Here is a 24996-nt window from a genome sequence, read left to right as displayed (position 1 = left end):
GGAGCTGGAAAACCAACTCTACCAAACCATCTGAAAAACCACCTATTCCACATCCTTTTCATATAAAATAATAGAACTTCAGAATTGGCAGGGACTTTAGCAGTGATGCAATGGAAGGAAAACATAGGGTTACAACTCCATGAGTTTTTCAAAGCAGGACCAGCAACATCGTCTGGGAAAGCAGGAAACCAAGGTAGAGCACATCTCCTCCCCTGACCCACCCTGGCAAGTGAACAAAGTTGTTTTTATTGGTTTCATTATGGTTTATGATAGGTTAACATAAGCAGAATCAGAGAATGAAGAAATTATCCAGCTAGGCCTGGATAGTGCCTGTCCTTACTTTGGTGGAAGTCCTACTTCACCCTAAATGCTAAAACGTCTTTGCATTATTGTTTCCATTTCTAATTATAAGGTAAAAGGTTGCATTTTGTCTTACAAGTTGGACCTCTGTATTTAGAAGTGAGCACCACCACGTTCAGTGGAGCTTAGTCCTAAGAAACTAAGCAGTGTAAGAGCCCTGTAGCTTCAATAAGAGATTTTATTATTTGATGTGTCTTTGTTTCATGATGGACTTTATAAGCAAAGTATTGTCTTCTTTCAGAATAATAATAGACAAGCCAGATAGAAACATACATGCCCAGGAGGCATAACTAGATTCCTTGGCTCTGACCAGCTCCAGGGGAACCGGTCTGTAAATTAGCAGCTGAAGCATGAACCAATATAGAGATGTTGTGATATGAAGTATTTTACCTGTTGAACTTGAAACCTTGCCCCTGTTAAAGTTCTATAAAGGTACAAGCACTTTGATAATGCTGTTGAGCAACAGTAATCTGACTCTTGGAAACATCATCCCTGTGTGTCTACTTAGATTAAGTCACCCTGAAATTTACTCCAGGGAAAGAGCTACAAGATTGTGGCCCAATTCACTCACAATGTTACTTCTTGACCTGGGAGTATTTTTGCATATTATGTGTGCAAATACAAAGCTTAACAGGGCGTATGGTTTGCATGCACAAGTGTGTAACATTTGCTTCTTGGGAACCGCTGATGCCTGGGAGCTTGAAGAGATGTAACTGTCAGGGCAGAGTTGTGTACCAGATGATCCCACAGCCAATACTCTGCCTATTTGTGTTTTTAAAGTTACACAAGCCCAGCCAGAAACAAAGCTATTGGCAACCAGTTGGCAATTGATTGCCCTTTGTGGGTGGGGCAGGATTCTAGTGCTAATAATAGCTGCATGGAAAGCGACTACTGTGAAAACTGATCCTTTTTTCAATCAGAGACTGCACACAGGGAAAACTTAACGCAACTGTTAAAGCTACCAGCACATTGATTGAAATGAAGCTGGCCAGCTTACTACAGAAAAACTCCATATCCAGTGTTTCAGTTACTGATGTTTCACTTAACCCCAATTGCCTGCAAAAACAAGAGCTGAGGAGCTTGAGCACGACCTGCTCTGGGGGAGCTCATTCTGCATCACATCTTGAGCCTCTTGTCTGGGCACCCACCCAGTCCCAAATCCAGCGCCTGCCCTGCTTTCGCCAGGGAATGGTGCACCATTCCAGGCAGAACACAGCGGTGTCTGGGAAGAGGAACATTCCCTGGAAGGCTGTCTGTTCCCTCTCGCCCCCTGCACCATGCCCATCTGTGGCACAGTGGGCTGCGAAACTAGTAGTGTTTGCTGCCATCCACAACTTTCAGTAATCACTGGAGGGCTTGGAAGCGATACCCCATGGGTACAGGGGTCCTATCCTGTATCCAACAAATTCACAGGTGCTGCTGTGTTTGTTTAATTCAAAGTGAAGAAGAGCGACACAAGTTCTCCAACTGTGATGTGTTTTCTACTTTGTTCAGAGTCCCAAGGTGGAAAAGAAGGTCTGTAGGTCATGCGATGATTACAGGGAGGACCCTCACCTGCTGCAGGAAACCAGAGTTAGTATAGATACATATGGGCTTTTATTTTATTATATTTTACTTATTTTATACACATTTATAGGCCATCTATAACTGCCAAGGCCTTCCTAGGCGGCCTTTCAGAATTTTAATTCTGCCCTTTTCTTTTTTTTAGAACTCAGTGTAATTACGTAATGCTGTTCCTGCTCAATCTTATCCCCACAACAACCCTGTGAGGTAGGTTCGGCTGAGCGTCTGTGACCCAAAGTCCCCCAGCTGGCTCCATGACTGAGCAGGGACTAGAACCCAGATTACTGGAGCCCCAGTTCTGTCCTCTTAACCACCACACCACACCACACTGGCTCTCATGTGTTTACACAACATGACAAGCAATCCTAAATTGTTACCATGATTCAGGGTTTTTTACCATTATCTACCTGACAGACAATCAAATGATTTCTTCATTGTTTTCATCCTTCCCATTCAGTCTTCCCAATGTAAGCATGTATCCCCAAAGTCACTCTTCCTGACATTTAATCTCAAAGTAAATTGCTCCCTGCCTATGCTGCCCGCCTAATTGGTCCATACATAGAGCTGGATGGCTGGAGCAGACCCTGCAGTTGCCACTCTTTCCTGAATACTCTGTGGTAGCAGCATACCAGGATGCTGGAAACCATGATCCTGGGTTCAGGCAACACAACAAGCCATGGTGGTACGAAGAAGCTATAGAACAAACTACTGCTTCTTATTGTGCTTTCTAAAGGTCTGACTTACCATGTAAATTGAACAACTAGGTTCAGACAACACAAAAGACCAAAAATGGTAGAAAACTATCATGTATTGTCATGTCGTCTGAACCCAGCCATGGTGCATGTGGGAATTATTAACAATGTCAAAAGAAATGCAGAAGCAACAGGCAGTGATAATTATGCTCCTTCCATAACCCAAAGGAAGCAACAAACAGCACAGAAACAGCTGTCTTGGCTTCACCAGGATCACATGAAGGTGAAGCTTCACACATACGCTGCTCTGCTGACCCAGATGAACATTGTTTTCCTGCTGGTATTAGCACTCAGGAAAGAACCATTCTGGATGCATTGCGAGGTGAGATTTGAAGTGAACGCCTTGCCCCCAGCAAGTCCAGTGAATCTTGCCCATGACCGAGCTGCTGGAAGAAGCTGACAGAGCTCCCTTGGACTCTGCCAGCGAAACAAGAATAGTGCAGGTCTGTACAGGTCTGAATTGCAAGCCTGTGACATGGAGGCCAGCCTGTCTGTCCTGTGTAGAGCACAGAAGAACAGTACTTCCAAGGCAGAAATCACCTTGGAAGACCAGTAGGTGAATTGACTCCAAATGCTGTGGATGACACTGCTGAATTACGTAATATTGTTACCAGAGCAGACACAGGAACGAAGTTGGCATCTGATTCTGTTGCAGTGGCTGGTGCCCATGTCCGTGTGTATGTATAAACTGGGATACCAAACTTTTTGGACCAGTGAGCACATTTGGAAATAATTCTTTTAAAATGTATGTCTGGGCAATGTCCAGTAGTTGCTTTTCAGAGGAAATTATGAAACAATATAATTTATACCAATGTATATGCTTTTGTATGCTATTTGTTTGCTTCATGAAAATTAACACATGGAATGGGAAATAGATTTTCTGTATCCTTTTGAAAGCTAGAAGGCTGCCATATTACAAAACCAGAAAGATAAACACACCCCTTCTACAGTTTTTGTAATGGACTTACTAAGGGTTTTGATTTAAGAACAAGTGATGTAAAGATGCCAGTGTCAACGGATACGTTTTGGATGTTTGGTTCACTTTTGTTGAAGTGTGTGTACAGTTGCTAGAAAGATGAATGCATTTCAGACAAATCCATGTACATATATTAAACAGGAAAAAATGTGGGTACCTAGTATATAGGTACCAATTTGAAGACCCCTTTGCAGGTGCCACTGGAGGTACCCATGCATGCCTTGGCATAAAAATATTACTATTTAAATAGCAAAGTGATGTACAGAGCAATCTTATGCATGTCCACTCAGAAGTAACTTGCACTAAATACAATAGCTCTATTGCCAATTGAGTAGGCACTGGATTGTAGATTCAGTGGTTACAAATCTGAACTTTAGATCTCTAATACAATTGTTGGCCATTATATCTTGGCCTCTACCTATTCTTTTATCTAAAATAATATTAGCCCACCTCTGCATATTGTTGTACTAATTATCAAGCTATGTGAGATGATTTGTGCACTTTTCTGGTTACAAAAAGACTGAAAGAGCTAGTCAGAATGAGCTGGAAACATGATTTTTTCCCTTGAAATTTCATTTTGAAGAAGCATCTTGTGAAATCTGAAGGTTGTTCCATACACTGTAAAAACTAGTTTCCTCTCTACCTGATGTGATTCTTCTCTGCAAGTCCATTGAATGTGTACTCTGTACATTGTCTGAAGAAAGAACTTCCAGATTATTTTGATATTTTTTTAATTATTATTCTGTATAGGAATAAACTGTAAGGAAAAAGTGAAAAAGCAGGGATCGTACAAATAAGGAAAGGCCTCTCAATTAAAAAATGCTAGTATATTTCAAATAAAGTCCTTGGTCAAGAGAACTTGAAACACCAATTTCATTTCTGGTGTCTTCAGTGTTGTAAATGTGAACAGAACAGGCCTGAAAATGGCTGTTCAAGGATGTCCTAAAGGGAAAAATTAGCTCAAAATACACGGGGGTAACCAACAATAAATATGTTATTAGGCACCTAAAGCTTTCTGTTCTTCCTTTTTCATTCAGGGTATCAGTGGCAGCTGTCTATAGGAAAAGGAAATACACAATGTCATTATGACTATGGTTAGGTGGCCATGTTCCCCCTCCCTGCCACCAAGTCTCGCACTGCATAATGAAGAAACAAAGACAAGGGTTCATGCTCTCCTCACTCTGCTTTGCTTCTCTGAAATATTCTCAGAGAAAATTTTGTCTAACAAATACCACCCACACGGTTGCTTTCTCCATATTGTAAGCTGGGATGGGCAGCACTGTGGACGAAGAGTAGCTTGCAACCACCCTGCAATGTAGTCTGCAGCTGTTGTTCCACAATGCAGATGCGGAGTTGGGGGGCTCACAAAAACCCTGCAGTGTAGTCTATTCTGTACTTAGGAACATCGAATACAATGTATCTACTTCTGTACACAACAATCAAAGGGTGCTATATAGGATTTTAAACTACCATGAAAATCACAACACACCCACCCCTTTCTTCACACGCACGGTCAATTTCTGTAGGTGGCTATTTCGGATTTTTAGCAAAAACAACACATGTCTTTATAAATACACTCCAAGTTCTAGCCAATATTAATTTAGTTAAATTGTTAATTTAGTTAAAGCATGTCAAAGCGAATGCTCTATATAATCCCTTCCCAGTCTAAAGCCAATACCGCAACTGAATGCGACCAGTTCAGGCAACAGTCAATTGCTTACTAAAGCGCTGCAATTTGCACCGTTCTGTCAGCGTTAAATGTGGATCCAAGATCAAACACCAGAAAGGAGGGGGAGCAAAATGCGTGAGCCAGGAGCTACTCTTCGTACGCATGCGGAAAAGTTAATCCTGCATTCTCCGTGGCTACAGGAAAACGCATGCGCCCAAATATTTGCCAGGTTTTCCAGCGCTTTGCCACGCATGCGCTTTAAGTACTCGTCTAGCAACGCGTATGCTAAGGCGCATGCGCCCTTGATTTATTTACATAATCTTCGATCTCTCCGGGCGCGCGACACACGGAGTCAACAAGCTGTCCTGCGCACGAGCGTATTGTTTTCGAAGAGCCTCCGCACCCTGCTGTGCGCGTTGCCTTTTTCACGCCAATGCGCATGCGTGCTTTATTTCAGGACTACGATACTGTTCTGCGCCGCGCATGCGCGACGAGATAATTAGCTCTCGAAACTACGCAAGATTCGTAGGTTATTGTCACTTACTGGGTAATTTTTTTCCCCCAAATTGTTATTTATATCCGCTTGAGTCTCAAGGAGAAGCGGACTGCAGCCAGCTGAGAAGAAGATTGGTTTGAATTAAGCGGGAAATTGTGCGTGTGTCTGTCATTCTGACTTGCAATCTTTTTGTTGTTGCTCAACTGTCAGCCATTTTCTGTGCCTTTCTTCTGTTCAGGTATGCTGCGTAATCTCACTCCTCCTGTACAATTGATGCGCGCTGCATCCTATGCGTGTTTGTAAGTTCTGCGGGCTTGAACGTTGTGCAGCAAGCACGTTTAGGATTGCACCGCACAGAGGCGCCTTCAGCCCCATTTGCTTAGGAGTAATATATAAAAGTAGGCTTCATCACTACAATTCTGTGCACACTTGCTCTGGAACATCTCAACTGAACTTACTCCAGAGTTACAATGCATAGGACCAAACTTCTGAAGGCTACTTTTGGCACTTACTGCCTTACTTGACTAACCTTGTACGATGGTATTTTAACGGCGTTACTACCTCCCAATGTCAATCAGGTAGCCATTGTTGGACGTTATGTTCCAATATATGGCCAGTTTAGAAAACATTCCTATACAGCCCCACAGCCAAAGCTCTTTGTGACGCCACGCTCTCACAGTAATCAGATTTCAAGGATCATGTCTTCCAAAGCAATTCCTGTAAACACTCAGGTACCTCCTGGTTTGGCCAGAGAATACCACATAGGTACAATTAGGAGTTTGTATCTGGGTGTGGCTTTAAAATAGAATTCTCAGCATCCTGCAGTGCAGGTAAGTTTGGTGGTAGCAGGAGAACACTCCTAAAATAAATGAGGTTCACAAAATCAAAACTGTATGTTACAGATAGACACTAAAAATGTGTTCTGAAGTATGGTGCTTGATGAAATTTGTCTTTGGTTGTGGCACCTTTTGCAGAGAATGTAATTCATCTGATACCAAGTCAGTGCTGGACTAGATGGTGGGAAACCTGATGCCCTTGATGTTTTGGACTACCAGCATTCTTGCCAATGAGCCATGCAATGGGTTGCCTGCCCCTTGATAAGTAAGATCCAGGATTGTTTAATGCTGAAGCTTTGTAGATGATCTTCACTATCAATTTATATCAGAAGGTTCTGAGGACTAAGTGTAGAAAAGAACTCTTTAATTCCTTGGAGTAAAACCATACTATGGGATGAAAAGGGGTTAATGAAATTAATGTACAACTCTGCAGTAATACAGTATGATTTGGATTGAATGCATGGGAAAACAAATGCAGTGACAACTCAGCAAATAAGACCACGTGTAACAAGAATTCCATGCAGAATTTATTCTACATTTTCATCCAGCGTTTCATCTACAATGGTTCCCAAAGCAGCTTATATACAATTAATACAAGGCAGTCCCCACCAGCATGCCTATAATCTAAGAAATGGATGTCTGGTTGCACGAAGCAAAATAATGCATTTGATTCTGAAATATGACTGAAATTTTTCCAGGCCTTCCATGCATTAAGAGCAAGGCACACTCTTAAAAATGGTGGCTGAGGCTAGGTTATGACCTGGTTTAATATTTACAAAAAAAAGGGAGGGGACATTAGTACAGCTACGTATTGAGCTAGAATGTCACCTTAAGCTGAAGGAGCATAGGTCTGCAGTCGGATGTGGGAGAGGAGGAGGGGTTGGATTCGATGGTTTTATAGGCCTCTTCCATTTCTACTATTCTATTTTAAAAGTTCGAGGCTCAAAATGCCGTGAAGCTCGTTAATCTTCCAGGTAAACATTAAAAATCTTCAATATACACTAGGAGAGGTAAATACTATAGCGTGGGAGAAAAAGCCAGCAATAATTTTAAAAGGCACTGTATTGGCTATTGAAGGCGAACAAGCTCAACCTAACGGCCATTTTGTGAAGAGACGATGCCACTCAATGCAAAACTAACGGGGAGGGGAAGGAGGCAACCGTTACTCGCGCGCGGCCGCCTCGCTAGCGGCCAATCAACTTCCTTCTTTGAAAGAAACAGCCCTACAACCACAGTGCTCGTCACTCCGCCCAATCAGCAAGCACGACACATGTGTTCCCTGCTACGATCCCGCGCACATCGGGAGCGAGGACCGCAGCCCCACCCAATCGCTACCTGCCGCCTTCTCCACACCCCCCTCTTCCCCCCTCCCTCCCCGAGAGGCTGTGGCGCCGGGGGGTGCGCGCGCGCGCAGAAGGGGCCAATCAGCGTGCGCGCCGAGGTTTCCTCGCGCTGCTGCCTCCTCGCTCTATCCCCCCTCCCACCTCACTCCCCCCGCCCGCGCGACGTTGTTGCTGCTCCCCACTCGCTCCCCCCTCCCTTCCCGACCCCCCCTCTCGCCGAGCTGAACCCCCCTCCCCCGCTCGTTGCCGCCGCCATGGACCCGAGCAACTGGAGCAGCTTCATCTTCCAGGTAACCCCCCCTCCCTTTTCCTCCACCTTCCCCCTCCCTTCTCCGCTAAAAAAAAAGGGGGGGAGCACGAGCGGGGAAGGACAAGAGAGCGTAAGCGAGAGCTCTAGGCTCCCCGCTCACACCCTCCCTGCCCCGCCCCTCCCCTCGGGAATCCCAGCGGGCGGGGGCCCTTGCGCGCGCGGGCCAGCAGGGCGCACTCAACACGCGCTCCCCCCCTCCGCCTCGCGCTGCCCCAACGGTCACCTCCCTCCGCCCAGCGCTGCCTTGCGCTACCCCTACCCCGTCGCTCTCTACGCTCGCTGTGCCCAGCCCCTCCCTGCGCCTCGCGCTTCTTCCCCCCCCACCAACGGTCACCTCCCTCTCGCGCTCGCTCTGCCCATCCCCTCGCGCTTCTCCCCCACCTTTTTCCCTGCCAGTTGCTACCTCAGAGCCTTCTCAGTCCCACTTCCAGTGATCCGGCTTTCAAAAATGCCCCCCTCCCCAAGACACACGCACACACACGCTCTCACGCCACAGCTGCCTCTTCCTGTACAAGGCTATTATCCCCCCACGCACGTCAGTTCTCCCTTCCCATAATGCCCCCACAGTTAAATAAAATGCCCCCTTCCATATTGGACGCCCCCCTTCTTCAAATCCTTACCGCACGGGTTCGCACCCCATGTCAGTTTGGTCGTGGCCATATATGCCAGGGAGGTGTTTCCTTGTTTTCCGGCCCTCTGGATTTACTTGCCCTGGAGTGCACACACGCAGAGTAAGGTGCTAGCTACGTACTACCTTTTAGGGCCAACAGGTGTTGTGTGGATCTTCCACCTGTTTTCTGCCTATCTTTATGTGGCAGCACTCAGGTAGGTGGCTGCTGGCTATAGGAAAATGCAATAAGATCTCATATTTCACCCACAAATAATTAAGATAGAGACAAACATTAGTTGTAGACTCAACTAATAGGAAGTTCATCATCTCCGGGTTTTTTTAACCTACGTTTTGAATGAATGGCATGTGGCCATAGCTTATCTAGAAGCTCATTTCCCACCTCATGTATTGTTTCTCTCATCTCCCTTTTGCTTCATGCTTCCTTCAATGTGCAGCTCATCCCCACCCCAAATAGCCTCTTATATTAACCTTTTGTTTCTTTTTATAAACCACATCTGCAAAGTTTCCTCTTAAACCCTGCGACTTCCCCCACGCTTTCTTTGTAGTGACTGCCGAAGGAGAATAACTACCTGCCTGTTGCCTTTACCTTTTACTGAGTGTCCATGCTGCACCTCCACTGGTTCGTCCTCCAATCATACTCCCTCCCATTGCTTCCTGTTCCTTGCCTAGGGTTTCCTCTTTGCAGGGCACAGCCTAGGCCTTCCCTTTTTCAGATATGCAACCACTTGCTTTTCGGACCACCCCTAAATGTCCCTCCTCTACCAGCATATTTGTATCTTCAAGTCCAAAACGCTGCTCTTACGCACAGCCCCCTTTATGCCCTCAAATCTGACTCATCAGAGCCACAAATAATGCTACTGTGTAGACTAGAATATAATACAGATAAGCAATATATTCACTCATTCAACAGTCCAGATACACACATGACAGTTTGTGCATATTTATTGCTGTTTGGAAGCCCTTACCTATTCCCTTGTCATTTTTTTCTAATGGAAGGATACTCTGTTATCTTTATTTTCCAAACTTTTATTTACATTATTCCAAGAACTACAGCTCAGATATCCACTCAGATCGCTCAACCTCAAGAATGTATCTATTCAGACCTTGTCCAGATTCACCCAATTTGCTTTGGTTTCTAGCTTCTCCTATAATACCAGTGTATTTCTACAAACCTTTCTTTCTCTTCAACAGATCCTATTTCTTATTTAATCCCTGATCCTCACTCATACGGTATTCACAGCTTCTTGAAACTTGGGCACAGTGCTTGGTTACTTTGTTCAAGCAGATACTGCTCCCCCCCCAAAAAAACCCCCCTCCATACTGCCTTATCTGATTTATTGAAGTCTCTAGATTAAGCCCATTTTTCACTCAGTTTAAGTCAACCTCTCAGATTCTCTGTGGAATAATGAAACTTAATGACTTCCTGTTATTACCTGCTCTGTATATACTGGTTTTGGAGTTTAAATCTTTGCAGTTATCATTAGTCACTGTCCCAATTCACTTAGGGATTGTTAAGAGTGAAGTGGTTTTTCTACTAAAGTTCCCTGATCTTACTCCTTTTATTTCTTTAGCAGAGTCATACTCAGAATCCTCTGCAGGTTGGGACCGAAATCCAGTCCAGGTTTTTTGCCACACAGGGCTGCAGTCAAAGCCCCTTCCAGGTGAGCTTTATCTGGGCAATAATTGGAGAGCAATGGATTCATTTGAAAATAAGACTCTTAAGGCAGTTCCATCAGTGCCAAGAGGAATTCTTGCATATGAATTGCTTTTACCTCAAATGGGAGGATTATTGCCTTGTAGAACTATTTCATTCTAAAAAATTTTTGGTTTGTCATTTAGCCATCCTCATAATTATTTGAAGCTCTTCATCCCATTTTTTATCTTGGTGGGACTGAGACTCAAAGAATGACTTGGCAGAGACTATCCAGTAAAGTTTGTGGCAGGATATTCAATCAAGAACACAATCTCTAGGTTGTCTCCAATGCTAGCCTGTCTTAAATTCCATTTATTTAAGTAGCTTTACTTTAAGAAGAACTAACTTTGATTATAAGATTTTATTATCATGCTACAAAAGGCCTACCCTTCAAACAGTTCTCAGTTACCATACTCATACAGTTAAATTTGGTACACTCTAAGATGACTTATTTTTAAAGTGAAAGCCTCACAACCTGTCAAAATAGCTTTTTCTTATGCATAGATTCCCTTGGCTTTACTTATATCTGTTAATTGTGTTTATTGCCAGTCCTTTACCCCTAGAACTTGAGTAAATAATACTTTTCAGCAAATACAATGTAATTTTAAATAATAAAATATTTTATGAACGTGCTGATGTGCAGCCTGATCCTAATGTACATCACTCAGAAGTCAGTCCCACCATGTTCAATGGAGCTTAAGCCCAATATATCACTCCATGCTTGGGGCAGTTTAACATTTAAAAAAAGTTTTTGTGTTTATGGAAACTGTCCAGGCTTGGATGTTGACCAGAAGCAGGAAACTCTGCTGTAGGGGTCAGCCACTGGAAACATCTGTACATATCCTTACTGTGCAAACTTGGTGTATGAATGCTACCACCAGGAGGAGAGATTGACAAATGTGGGGTGGCTGAAGTACATGGTCTTTTTCTACCTGGTGATTGGCGTATTTGCCACCTGGAGGCATGGAGAAAAGTCTCTGCATGTTTACCATCTCTCCTGCATATAGTGGACAAGGGGCAGTGGTGGCTTGCATATTTTCATTGCTTCTGCCAGCTAGTTGGCACTCCTAACACCCAACAAGCACTGGCACAAGCCAAACATTTTCACCAGCTTGGAACCAAAGAAGGAAGGTCAAATTTTGTTTTAGTTGTGTACTTTTATACAGCAAGCACAGAGCTAAAACAGGCTTTTCCCCGTGTTTGGGGCAGAGGAGGAAGCCATCTTTTCCCCTTTATAACTCCACCCATAAGATGGAGTCAAGCTTGTCTGGCTTGAGCCTGGCTGACCTCATAGCTTGGTAAGAAGGGTGAGATTTTGAAAGAATAAAACTCTGTTCATTAAAGAAATATAGGACAGATATTTTCATAAAATACTAGATAGTGGTGCTTGTTAATTTCTGTTATCTCTGTAAGGTATATTGCTTATTCTTTTTTCCTGACTAGAGTACAGAGATTAAGACTGCAATTGTTTACACATTTTCCTGAGAGTAAAATCCTCAGCACTTAGTGGGACTTACCTCCAAGTAAATCTGCATTGAATCTGGCTGCACATATGATTTGTGTAAGGTGACACATAAGTGGCTGAACAGGTATTTAAATTCAAGTGTCTCCAGTATTAATAATTTTTTCTGCAACCTTTTTGGGTTGGTGGGGACATTTGGAATTTTGAGACAGTGTTGTGTGCACTCACAAAATAGCCATGGTATGCATGGCACATCACAAAATACTTATTTTCCAGAAGGCAGGTTAAGTAATGAAACTAAAAGAAAAACAGTTTATCAAAGAATGCAAGTACAAGGCAAGTGTGGGGCTTGCATTCCAAAACAAAAACTACTCTTTTGAAACTAAGTGAAAATTAGGGAAGTTCTTTGATGTATGTCAGCTTCCCAGCTATTTTATTGTCTTTTTAGAAGAATCTTAAGAAATTGAAAAGCAGGAAGAGCAAGTAACCTGGCAAGTATTCAGCAAGGTGTCCATGGGCACATTAGCAGCCACAAACACCACGGCTCATAATCTTTGTTGTTTCATCCCAGAGTGATCGTATGTTATATCCTATTGTCTACATATCAGTAGGTAATGAAATTAAGTTTGCCACCTCAAGATAAATTATTTCATCTTTGCTTCCTAGTACAGGTGGGTGGAAGCACTAGAATAATGCAGCTTTATCTTCTAAATAGGTGTGCTAGTACCAGAAACCATGTTTTAAAATTATCTAGAACCTTCTTATGTCCTTCACCTGATATCAGTAGAACCACCAATACAGCAGAAGCTTCTTAATAACAATGTTTACTTTGGTTCCATGCTTTGCAGTATGAAGGTGCATCTGTAAAAATCAGATATTTCCTTATAAGAGACTCAGAATAAAGTGGCTTAGTCTGGGCCCATTGACTATATTCATGTTTTCATTGGAATTAGTTTCTTAATTGTTAGGATTCATTTCAAATGACATTTTTTAATTTGCAAGAATATATTGTTTTTTAACCCTGTAATTTGTTATCAATATGTTGTAAATATTTTCGCCAAGAAAACAAACTGGTGTCTTAGAGGCTCTTGCCCCAAATCTCTGAATTTCCTTTTTCTAAAAGTCAGCAACCGTATTTAACTAATTCCTATACTTTACATCTTGGTCATACATGGGGCTTCTAGCAGCTTTCCATCCAAGGGAATGATCAGATTCACATCTTTTTAGTTACAGCAAAGCTCTAGACACAAATTCACACCATTTACTAGGCTCTTAGCCAGTGATTCTAAAGATCTAACAGACATATGCATGGGTAAGGTAAAGATCTCGTATTTTAAAATCAATCAGATTTCCCCAGATAAAGTTCCCTCCTAATCTAAGCTTATAAATAGCTCATCAGCTGGTTGCCTATGGCAAGCAGCACAGGTTTTTTAAACCAGAAAATGGTTGGCCTCTCCCCATGTCCATAAATATGCTAAAAATAATTAATACATGTTTGTGTATGAACAAACGGCCTGGTAAATGTCACAGACTCATTTGCAAGGTTGATGTAATCTTAAAATATTTTTGGAAATTGTTAGTTGTTTATGAGCAACCACACAGACCTGAGTGAAATTGATGGCTGCGGTTTGTTAGACTTAAGAAGAAACCTAAATCATTTGGTATGGTGGGATAAAAGGTGGGTCATTTTCTGTTCAGTGTGATTAAAATAGTGCGATCAGCAAGAACTTTGCCCTTGATGTCCAGCAGGCTAGTTTATAACCACCTGAGGTGAAGAATTAGAACTATGAGATTAAATACAACCTAAGAATGTGAATGAAAGTTTCTGCAACAATTAAACAATTTGGTTAGATGAAGTTTCTAGTGCCCTAAGGCTGGTGGTAAGGCACTTATTGTGGTGTATAAATGGTGGCTCAGATTTTTCAAGACTTGGTATGGGATACCAGCTTTTTAATTTGGAATCTACTAATAGTATCCATGTAGATTCTGGACCTTTTGGCAAAGGTGAAACTTACTAACCTTGACATGTTTAGCTCTTTACTGAATCCTAAGCAAAGACCTAACTATTCAGTGAAGCTTGTGAGTGATTTTTTTTAGCTGATAGTCCCGCTTGAACTTCACTCACAGCCTGTTGTAATTTATTTCCCCCCAACAACTGATCCATGCATTCTGTGCCCCCAACTTCCCTCAAGGAGCACCAACACATGCCAATGGTTTTACCTTCCATGCAGTAAGGTACATGATGCATATCACCCAAGCATATGCATTCTCTATAATCATGCATACCCTGCAAACAAGATGACAGTTGGAGGCACAGGCCAAGGCATCTCAGATGTGACTTGCTTTTTCTAGTTGGACTTCACCCAGTATCAGCAATGGAGATAGCATGTCCCCAGTTATTTTGCACTACACAACTAATCAGTGTAGGCTTATTTGAAGAAAATAGTAGTTAGGAGAAAACATGTTACCTAGAAAGAGGGGATTGGCTAGACCTGAGGATGGCGTGGCACAATCCCATATAAATGGCTTGGGACCTGGATACCTGAAGGAACGTCTCTTCCCCTATATGCCCTCATGCCCCATAAGATCAGCAGGGGAGGCCTTGCTCTGGGAACCCTCTTTGAGGGATGTATGGAGGGTATCCACGCAGAGGAGGGCCTTCTCTGTGGTGGCACCCAGACTATGGAACATGCTCCCCAGAGAGGTCCACCTGGCGCCAGCCCTCTACTCTTTCCGGTGCCAGGTAAAGACCTTTTTATTTAACCATCATTTTAATAACATAATTTTAATAATATTATTAATTTTTGTACAGTCATGTTTTTATTTTTTATTTCTTTTTAATTAAGAGGATATATTGTGGTTAATTGTGTTATTATGGAATGTTATTTATAATATTATATTGTTATTTATATTGGTCTTTTATTCTTGTAAGCTGTCCTGAGGCTGCTGCAAAGGACGGCATATAAATGTTTTAAATAAATAAATGTAACTACACTCTCCTTTGCTCTGCCAGCCATCCTTAGATTTTAAGCTAAGATGATCTCAAGCTTCCTTATTAAATAAGTAACGGCTGCTTTTGAAATGGGAATTTGCTTCTCTTTCCCACATCTCAAATTTCTAGAATACTGCAGGCTTTCAGGATTCATTGTTCATCATTGTTATTCAATTATACAATCTTTTTTCTGTTCAGACTGCCACCACAACTGCTCCTCCTCAACAGACAGCCACCTCCGCTGAGTCCCTCCAAGTGGACCTCCTGCCTGTTTTGGCTGCAGCCCAGGAAACAGCAGCAGCTGCTGCAGTGGTTGCTGCTGCCACCGGTTCTGCACCATCTGCTTCTACAGTAGACACGGCTGCCCTGAAACAGCAGCAACCTTCAGCCTCTGAGAGTGGTGGTGGGCAGGTTGCACCACCCACTCAAACCACCCAAGCCCCAACACCCCAGGCAGCTCCTGCCACACCACAGGCAGGCGAAGTCCAGAAGAAGCCGAAGAGCAAAGGGCCCTACATCTGTTCACTGTGTGCTAAAGAATTCAAAAACGGCTACAACCTGCGACGCCATGAAGCCATTCACACAGGGGCCAAAGCTTCTCGTGCTGGACCCACAACTATGAAGATGCCCACCATGGTTCCCCTCAGCTTGCTTAGTGTTTCCGCCATTGGTGGTACAACCCCAGCAACTCCTGCCCCTGCCGAGGGTGCAGGAAATACAGCAGGTTCAGGTGCAGGGCTGGTGACCACTACAGCATCAGGCAAACGCATCCGAAAGAATCATGCATGTGAGATGTGTGGGAAAGCCTTCCGGGACGTCTACCATCTCAATCGGCACAAGTTGTCACATTCAGATGAGAAGCCCTACCAGTGCCCTGTCTGCCAGCAGCGGTTCAAGCGGAAGGACCGCATGAGCTATCACGTTCGTTCGCATGATGGTGCTGTGCACAAGCCGTATATCTGCAGCCATTGTGGGAAGAGTTTCTCCCGGTACGAGGGAGTCAAGGATGTGGGGAGGTTTAAAGGGATGTCAGATGGGATTCTTGTAGGGCTTACATGAGAAAGAGGTTTGCATTTGGAAAGAGCATTTCATCCTGTAAAGAGTAAGCCTTAGCAGATCACATACTGAACTATTTTGAATTAGGAGGACGTTGCAAAATAACCAAAGACTAGTGGTTACCAAATATGTGAGCCAAATCAAGCCCCTTCTCCTTTGCACCTCCCTGATAAGTCATGTCTAATTTTTTCCAGGCCTTAAGAAAGCTCTCCAGAAAAGTGAAGTACATGAGAATTCTATTCATAAAGTACATGAGAATTCTATTCAACCCACTTAAATTGTAGCAGCAGGGCCCTTCCTGGAGGAGTCCTGCACAGATGAAGAAACAATGTATGCATGTTTGCCTGAGTGACAAAGAGGAAAGCGCATGTGTTGGTGGGTGTGCTCACTGGTTAATTTTCAGCAGAGGATAACTCTAATGAGAAAGTGTTCCCATTCCTGCCACTGATTGTTTTGGATCATGATACCAGAGAGTGAGTGGCAGTTTCTTGGTTACCTTTGAAGTTGCACCTGTTACCAAAGTTTTCTTGCTGGAATTTTGGCATGTTGGGAGACCTTAGATATAATCTTGGAACCTCAGAAAACCTGTGCAATAGAACAGATAAATTTTAGAAAGTATTTGGAAAGGGATAATATAAGCTAGATACAGCTCTAGTTCCAAGGTAATACTATTGATTTTGGGGCAAATTCAGGTATGATTAAAAGGCATGGTCCTTCCTTAAAAGTATCATTTTGGGCAACAGATAGAATGGCATGTTTCAGTGTGTCTCCATGTAAAAGAAGATGATGACCCTATACATATAAAACAAGCACGTTAGGAAGAAGAGCAAATTAAGATTTTTCCAGGTACATGGAACAGTTTGTTCTAACATGCAGTTGCATTCGGAAGAGATCCCCATACCTGTACTCTGAAATGGTACACTCTGAGAAGATACCAGATTATATACAAGTTTTACACATTGAATAGGCTTTAAGATCAACAGATAAAGAGATGAAATTGGGAAAGAAAACACCACACTTTCAAAACTAAATTGGTGAAGATTTAGTAATCGCATTATGACACCATATTGGCAGCTGACCTGTGAATGTAGATCAGAAGATTCAATAATTGCAAAACATTTCCTGTTCTAAAACATTGCACATAAATGCCAGAATGGAAGATGGAAAACTGTCAAGAATCTGGAATATCTTCAAGATGCTAAAATATTGAAACATGCAATTGAGACTGCAAATGGTGATTAGAAGAAATTGCATGAGTTTGACACAAGCACAAATGAAAACAAGTTTAAAGTCATTGATTTACTTGCATAATGCAAAAGGGTAAAGATGTTTACTCTGCACCAGAAATACCAAAATCCATGTTAATGGAGTCATATATAATTTTGAATGATCTGTTTTGTTTTTAATATTCCAAATGTTGAATGTTTTTGCAGAGACTGCAATAACATGGCAGAGATTAGGAGAAATAGGGATTGTTTAGCAAATTTGTATTGTGCTCTTCATCAACTAGCAGTCATCCGTTCCCTCCTGTACAAGTTTCTTGATTTTCAGACATAATTCTCACATGAAGTCCCATGACCGAAAGCTTTAAAAGGGAGAGCACATTTTTTCCCCTAGTTCAAAAATGCAGCGGGTTTAGTCCACAGCTTGAAAAGGTGACCTTGTTTTAACTTACGCAGTGGTATGGATGTGGAACTTCTCTGTAGTTATGTTTCCAGGGTTTAGATTTTGAAAGATGATGAACTTTTCATGCAAAAATATGACATTTTCAGTTGGAGGAGGAGAGGACAATATCAAGTAGTGCTAAAGGGCCACAACCTGGAAAAAAAAGTGGGAAGGGGGAGGAGTCTGGAATCAGTTTTGTTACCTTTTCTCTACAATCAAGAGGATTCCATGCTTTTTGAACTAAGACCATTTCAGTGCCTACATTAGGTTCAGCTTCTACATGAACTTGCAGTTACATGGAATACCAAACATTCTGTCATTCATAGTATTTGCATATAAGGAAATGTTGAGAAGTTAATGTGTCACTTACTGTCCCATGACACTTAGACTTTACTGTGCGCTCCTAGAGAGTGTGCTTGATACAGCTCCTAACATAAATGAGAGCAGTGAAGCAATCTGTTCACTTGTTTCATTTGTTTACCAAAAATGAAAGTTTCCAATGTAGTTTCAGAGCTGTAAGAGTCTGCAGGCCTGATGTACAATAATAAAGGAACTGTGTCCTTTAGCCCTTTGTAAAAACTGCAACTTGAGGACATAAGGTGTTAATCTGCTTAATTTTTAAAGAAGATCTGTGCACACACAGGATGTACAGGATTCTATATAAGACAAGACATAACACCTGACTATCAATTTCTTTTCCTTACTATCTTTGACACAGCTTCAGTTTCTTCTCATTACCACAAGGGCTAGAAACCTGCTACAAAACCAAATAAATTAAGCATTACTTGAAATTTGCCCTGGGCATGCTACCAGTATATATTCAAAGTTAAATTCAGCCACTCCCATTTCTGAACACTGCATTTTCTAACCTTTCTAAACAGCTGGCAACATTCCTAAGTTCTTTATTCTACCTTCACCTGACTTTCTGATGTATGATCCTTATCAACTAGGTGCTGCTGGCCTGTTTTCCACCCTAGACATTCATTACTTAGTATCCATCTGCAGCACTTCAAATTAATCACTGAGTGGATGAAGAGCCATTCTTAATAGTTTTTTTGAAACCCACCTATTATACTAGTGAAAGCTTCAAATTATGTTATATATCCTGAATTTTCAAGAGCATAGTATGGGACATGATAGACTTATAGTTGGCTACTTTTTAATAGTATCACTCTTGAACTGCAAGAAGAGTTACAGCTTTTGCTAAAGTGGAGAAGTAGTGATGCAGAAAGCTCTGTTTGAAGATATGCTGCTTCTGTAGGCATAAAGAGCAGGAGTTCTACCAGTTTGTTTTTTTAGGTGGTGGATTGTGTGTGATTCCTGTCTATAAGAGAGCTAATACAATTGCTTAAAAACATTTGGAGTGCAGGACATCAGTTTTGTTAGTATAATGTTGATTTGGAGTGACAAGCAAAGGCTACCCTTGCCTATTTAAAGGATAGATATAATCTGGGATTGAGATGGAAAATTAAAATTTATAGTAAAGAATTAAAATATCCTCACATCCATGTACATTACATATTTCTTTCCCTTCCACAGGCCGGACCATTTGAATAGCCATGTGCGGCAAGTCCACTCAACAGAGAGGCCCTTCAAATGTGAGGTACCTTTCTCTATTGACAGTACTGTTGTATCCTCCCCTCACCCCCATCTTTATATTCACCTAAGACTCCATGGTTGACTTGCTGCTGCAAAAGGAAGTAAAATTCAGATACCCTTTACTTTAAAGGGAACCTTATGCGTGGTCTAATTTTCTTAGTCTTGTCTCTAATTGCATTAGGAAGTTGTCCCTTTTTCCACTGATTCCTTTCCTTCATTTCATTGCTGCCTAAGAAGGCCTGAGCAGTTATAGGCGGCCTATAAATATGTGTATGTATAAATAAATAAATAAATTTCTACAGACATGTGAAGCGGCTTTTGCCACCAAGGATCGGCTGCGTGCTCACACTGTCCGTCATGAGGAGAAAGTGCCATGTCATGTGTGTGGAAAGATGCTGAGCGCTGCCTACATCACGGACCACATGAAAGTACACAGCCAAGGGCCGAATCATGTCTGTGAACTGTGCAACAAAGGTAAAGAGACAAGGCTATTTGCAGAAGAGAATCTGAAGATGAGAAGGAAATACACCAGTTGGCCCAATCCTGTGTCCATTCACTTAGAATTAAGTCCCCATAAAATTCAGAGGGGTTTACTCCCAAGTAAACTTGCATAAGATTGTAGCCCTAATTGGTATCTGAAGATTTGCTTGCCCCATAATGTTTTCTTCCCTGAATAGCTCAGTTGCCATTTAGAGTCATGTTTGACTAGTCTGTTCAGCAGTGAATGTCAGCAAGTTTCAGTTTCCATGTTACCCAATATTTCACTTGCTGATTTTGTCAGATGCAGCTAATTTTTCCCAAGTTTTTATAGAGGACTGTACAGCTTGAACTAACTTGAACACAATTAAAGAGCCATGTATAGTGGAAAACGAGGTTTTTAACCACTCAACAGGTGCACTATGTGGCTGGTGGGCTGCATTCATCATAATAAGTCAGATGTTGAACAGGCCTGCTTCAGAAGGCTAAGCTCGAAGGAAACAAACACTTGAAATAAAGTTGTTCTATGTGAACACTGATCACAGAATTGCAATGAGGCCTTACTTGAATATTGCTATATAATATTGCAATGAAGTGAATCAGGTTTGAAGAACCATTTTGAGCAACTGGCATTTATTTTATTTGGTATGTGGCTGCTGCTCAAACTGCCCATCTTGTGACTAGAGTAAGCAACTGCTTGGCACAGTAGCTGGCGTCTAATGTTTCTTTCTCTCATTTGCAAGTCCAAGCTTCCCATTTGTTCAATTTTGTCACAAGCTTAAATGGCTACAGTGTACTGTGTAAGTGAAAGATACTGTAATTCATTGTAAATATTAATTTTGATTATTTATTTATTAAATACATTTTTATCCCACCCATTAGCCCGACGGCTATATATATCCATATAGATACATAAATACAGTTCAATTATTAGGTAGAAATATATGGTCCTGAATACATTGAACATGAATACATTAAACATTGAATAAAGGGGACTTGCTAACGTCTAAAGTGCATACATCTGTTCCATTGGATGCTCTATCATCTGATATTCTCAATATCCAATCTATTTCTGGTAAAATATTGATATCCTTAAAACATTAATCAAAAGTGGTTGGATAATATGCAAGCTTGATAGAAATAGTCAAGTCACAGTGGATTCTTTTATTTTAACTATGCTTTTCCTCTGTGATAACTCCTTGATTATCTGTCAGGATAATGTGCATAATCCATTATACTTTACCAAAACATTAAAATTACATTATTCATATAGTATATCTGGATTCACAGAACCATAATACAGTGGTTTACTGTTAATCGCTTTCTTAAATTATGCTACAACTGTAAGTAGTTTATAGTGAATTAAGTACTGCAGATAATTGAAGCAACAAAATGTAGATCTGCTACAAGTATGGGGGAGAGGTTCAGTGGACCACCACCTCTTCACATTTCTCATACAAATATAGTCTAGGATTGTAGTTCTGATATTTTGGAGTTGAGAAACTGAAGTTCTTCATATTGGTTTTCCTTAGTGCCCAGATGCAGCTGCCCCTAGGGTGTGCTAGACTGTTCATTCAGAATAGCTTGCCTGGCAGCAAGATGCAGCTGTTGCTAGAATAAAGAAGCTGTCTCTTAATCAGGGAGGCTCGTTGCAATGGATCCTTAACTAGCTATTGAGACGCAGCCGCCTCTAGGGTGAGGCACAGCCAAGTATTGCAGGACACTGGGGTACGCTTTTGTTAGGCCGGACACTGACCTGGCTGGTTTTTGTCCTTCTCCCCCTCCCGTAGGGTTCACCACAGCGGCCTACCTCAGGGTCCACGCGGTCAAGGACCACGGACTGGCCGCCCCGCGGCTGGAGCGTTTCCTTTGCAAGCTGTGTGGCGTGCACTGCAAGACCCCGGCTCAGCTCAACGGGCATCTGCAGACGCACGCAGGAGAAGGGGCTGCGGCCACTGAGGGCCAACCGCTGCGGTGAAACGCTGGCCGGGCCACCAGGCAAGAGCCGCTTCCTTCTGTCCTGGGGAATGGGGTGGGGAGACCCATCTGACCCATAGGGTATCAAGGTGTCCTATATTCCTTGGGAGAAGATAGAACCCCAACTCCCCTGGGGCGGCTGCATCCTAAATTAATACCCCTGTGCCAGCATTCAAGTGCCTGCATATAATAGTATCTGTCTAGGTTTGGGTATTTATATGTGACTGGGGGATCCTTCTGCAGTTTCATCTCATAAAGACATAGTTAGGATTTGAAGTTTTGTTAAAAAAGATGCATCACACAATTCTTTTGACTACTGTCATCTGCACTTTGTTCCAGGGTATCATGTCTTTTCTCAAAAAGCAAGAAACAATTATTTTCTTGCATGTTAACAGATACAGTGCATTACTGGGTCTTTAGGCTGTTTTCTGCCCTTAAAGACGTTACCTCCTATCCAATATCACATATCTGTTGGTTTTGAGATTCCATTGATCATGGGATACCAGCACATTAACAAATTTACATAAGATGTTACAGGTTTAATAGGTGATTTTTTTCAGCCCAGTTAACTGGTGTGGATGTGTTCCCTTGTCAGAATGTATCACACATCTTGGAGAACTAAGAGATGGAGTGCCCTAAGGGAACTAATCTGTGAGAATGGTACCTTTTAGTATGCACTATGATAGCAAATTTCTACCCATATGTTTGTGATTTGAGCATCACAATATTTAGGTGATAAATTCTAGTTTCTGTATTGACTTCAGTAAGTGGCCTCAAAAACTTCAAGTTAGTGCAAAATTAGTCCTATCAATCTGCTTTAATAGATAATGTGCACCTGAGAAGACACTTTTTTCTGCTTTTAGGGAGGGGAGCGCCCCTCCAAGTTATGGATAAATAAGATACTTTGAAGAAAAAGGCAGTTTCATCCATCTCTTTTTAGTGCATGAAACCAGCTGTGTCTTCTACCGAAACACTGCTGTTCAAGGCAGTGGAGGGTGACAGAAAGCAAACTATGTATTAACAGTAGTTCTTCAGAATAATTATCCTGAGGCTGAGAAGCATATTTGACTTTCTGCATCTATCTTCCTTCACAGGTACAGGTGAGGTCTGCCCCCTCGCGGCAGCCGTCTCGGCCCCACCTCCTGCTGCCGTCACGGTGCTGCCCATGGAGGGAGCTTCGGTTGTGAGCCAAGCCCTCCCCACACAGCCCTGGTGATTTCTGGGAGCAGGGAGGCAGGAGCCAACCCACCCAGTCCCATCCCTCTCCCTCATTGGCAGCTGGAGCCTCCAAACCCAGATGGATATGCAGTGACCATACTTGGGTTTCTAATTTAATGGTGGTTTCATTCATTCTCTTCCCCTGCCTGTGCTCATGAAATTCTGGGGCTAGGAAAGCACCTGCCCAACCAAGCTGGCAGCTCTTGTTCAGAGGGCCATGGAAGGGCTTTGATGTGCGTTCAGAGAACATTCTTATTTTATTGATTCCCCAGCTCTAGTACCCTAAACTTCTACCCCCCCTCCCCAAGAGTCCTGGAAATCCATGCACCCACTCCTGTTCCTGTTGTTAGCCAAATGGCTACAATGTTTGTCTAGGTCTCTTGCTCATTCCAGCAGCGCCCCCTATTGCCCTTAAATCAACTACCGAGTGAGACAATGGGTCAGAAGGACTTAAACCCAGCTCAGGAACTGAAAGAAGGCTGGGGTAACTGTAGGACAAAATTATGGGGCAGCATTGCAGTGAGAAAGGGCCCAGAGTTGGGAATAATGGGGTGTTGACTGAGGGGTTGAAAGAGCTTGGGAACCCACAGAGAAGTTATAAGGACTGCATCAGGACTCGGGCATCTTAGGTGCCTGGAGCTCAAGTCTGGGGTAGCAGGGGGGCTGCAGTAGGCTGGGGTGGAGAAGGATTAATTCTCCATGTCTTCATTGTGGAGTTCCCTCCATTCCCCTGCTGAGGAGCTGTTCTGAATTTCCCTCCATGCCCTAGCACCTCATTCTTCCATGGTGTCTGTTTTAATGCTCCATTCCCTCAGCTTCTCTTGTGATTTGTGTTCCAAGCTCGTTAGCCCTCCACACCAAGTATTGATGCCCCACCTGCTGAACACCTTCCTTGTTGCATGCAACCCCCACCGTTTGGGGTTAGAGTCTCGCTTTTTTGTATTATATATATATTAAAAATCCCCTGACATTTAAAATAACCCTCCTTTGTGTTTTCTTTTTGTTTTTGTTCTTTGTTAACACAAAATGTAATGAAGCAATGTCCATCTATCTTCTCTCCCTATTCCCTCCTCCTTACCCCATTTCCTTCCCTCTCCCACGCACCCTTTCTGGATCTGTGTCTCAACAGCAAAAGATTTTAGTAAAAACATTGAAGGAAAAAATCCACACTGTGTCTGTTTATTGTCAACCTGTTTGTGCTATTTTGATCGTAAAGGAAAAGTATTGTGCTTCTGGGTCTCTCTTGCCCTCTGCACCTCTTTATATCATCGTGATCTCCTCCTGGGACCTTCATGCTTATTTAAAATGTCTAATGCATCTAACACCAAGTTGCGAACATCATCTCTAAGTGGGCTTCCCAAAACACTTCTCTTGTTTCCCATGATTACATAGGGCGATTGACTCTCCTCAGTTGCTGCTGCTTTGATGCCCCTTTATAGGAAAGAGCAAGTACTGCCTTATGGGGTGGGCATCGGGGTGGCGGTGCTAGAGCCTTGGTGAAGACCTGGGCAGATGCTGCGCTGGAGCTCTGCCAGGGTGTGAGGAGGGTTAATTTCGTGGGCTTCTCCCTCCCTCCCTCCTGCAGCAGCCAGGGCAGGTTATAAATAATGGATGAGAAACGGGAAGTGAGAGATGTTATATAATTTTCTCCTGGGGGGAGAGGGCTACGGAAGCAGGATTCCCCCAAAACAGATTTTCTGCACCAAATTGCTGAGCTCAGCTGGACTAAAGGCACAAGCCATCCCCCCCCACCTCTTTTGCCAAGCCTGGGATCCCTTTCACTGGGGCACCCTAAAGTCCCACCCAGGAGGTCTTCCCCAATCTCTTCCATTGGCTCCATTTTATTCTGCGCACGTTTGATCCTTTGGGCAGTCCCACAGGGAATGATGGCAGTGGTGCTGGGACTCGAGTCACTTGTGGC

The 24996-nt window shown here is 42.7% G+C and overlaps 2 protein-coding genes across 5 annotated transcripts in view; one reads left to right on the top strand and one right to left on the bottom strand.

The window, feature by feature from the left end:
- Nucleotides 1-9015, bottom strand: part of LOC123032168 (major vault protein) — a 37916-nt gene extending 28901 nt beyond the window's left edge. The window contains exon 1 of the mRNA XM_044447870.1: nucleotides 8926-9015. The gene's annotated coding sequence lies outside the window, so the exon portion shown is untranslated. The remainder of the gene's footprint in view (nucleotides 1-8925) is intronic.
- On the top strand, nucleotides 8037-24242 carry MAZ (MYC associated zinc finger protein). Of its 4 annotated transcripts, none has more exons than XM_044447872.1 (7): nucleotides 8037-8285; nucleotides 10511-10597; nucleotides 15282-16072; nucleotides 19344-19407; nucleotides 19706-19877; nucleotides 21671-21878; nucleotides 22952-23083. In XM_044447872.1, the coding sequence occupies exons 1-6, from the start codon at nucleotides 8250-8252 to the stop codon at nucleotides 21856-21858; spliced, it is 1338 nt and encodes a 445-aa protein (XP_044303807.1). In that variant the 5' UTR covers nucleotides 8037-8249; the 3' UTR covers nucleotides 21859-21878; nucleotides 22952-23083. The 4 variants fall into 4 exon arrangements, with proteins under 4 accessions (XP_044303807.1, XP_044303806.1, XP_044303809.1 ...); XM_044447871.1 differs by having other exon boundaries at nucleotides 10508-10597; XM_044447874.1 differs by lacking the exon at nucleotides 21671-21878 and having other exon boundaries at nucleotides 8040-8285; nucleotides 22952-24242.
- Nucleotides 24243-24996: the final 754 nt, after the last annotated feature.

This window comes from Varanus komodoensis, unplaced genomic scaffold (assembly GCF_004798865.1).
Source record: "Varanus komodoensis strain SLA01 unplaced genomic scaffold, ASM479886v1 scaffold53, whole genome shotgun sequence".
Classification (NCBI taxonomy): Eukaryota; Metazoa; Chordata; class Lepidosauria; order Squamata; family Varanidae; genus Varanus; species Varanus komodoensis.
The sequence above is the reverse complement of the archived record's forward strand: the minus strand, read 5'-3'. Positions and strand labels throughout refer to the sequence as shown.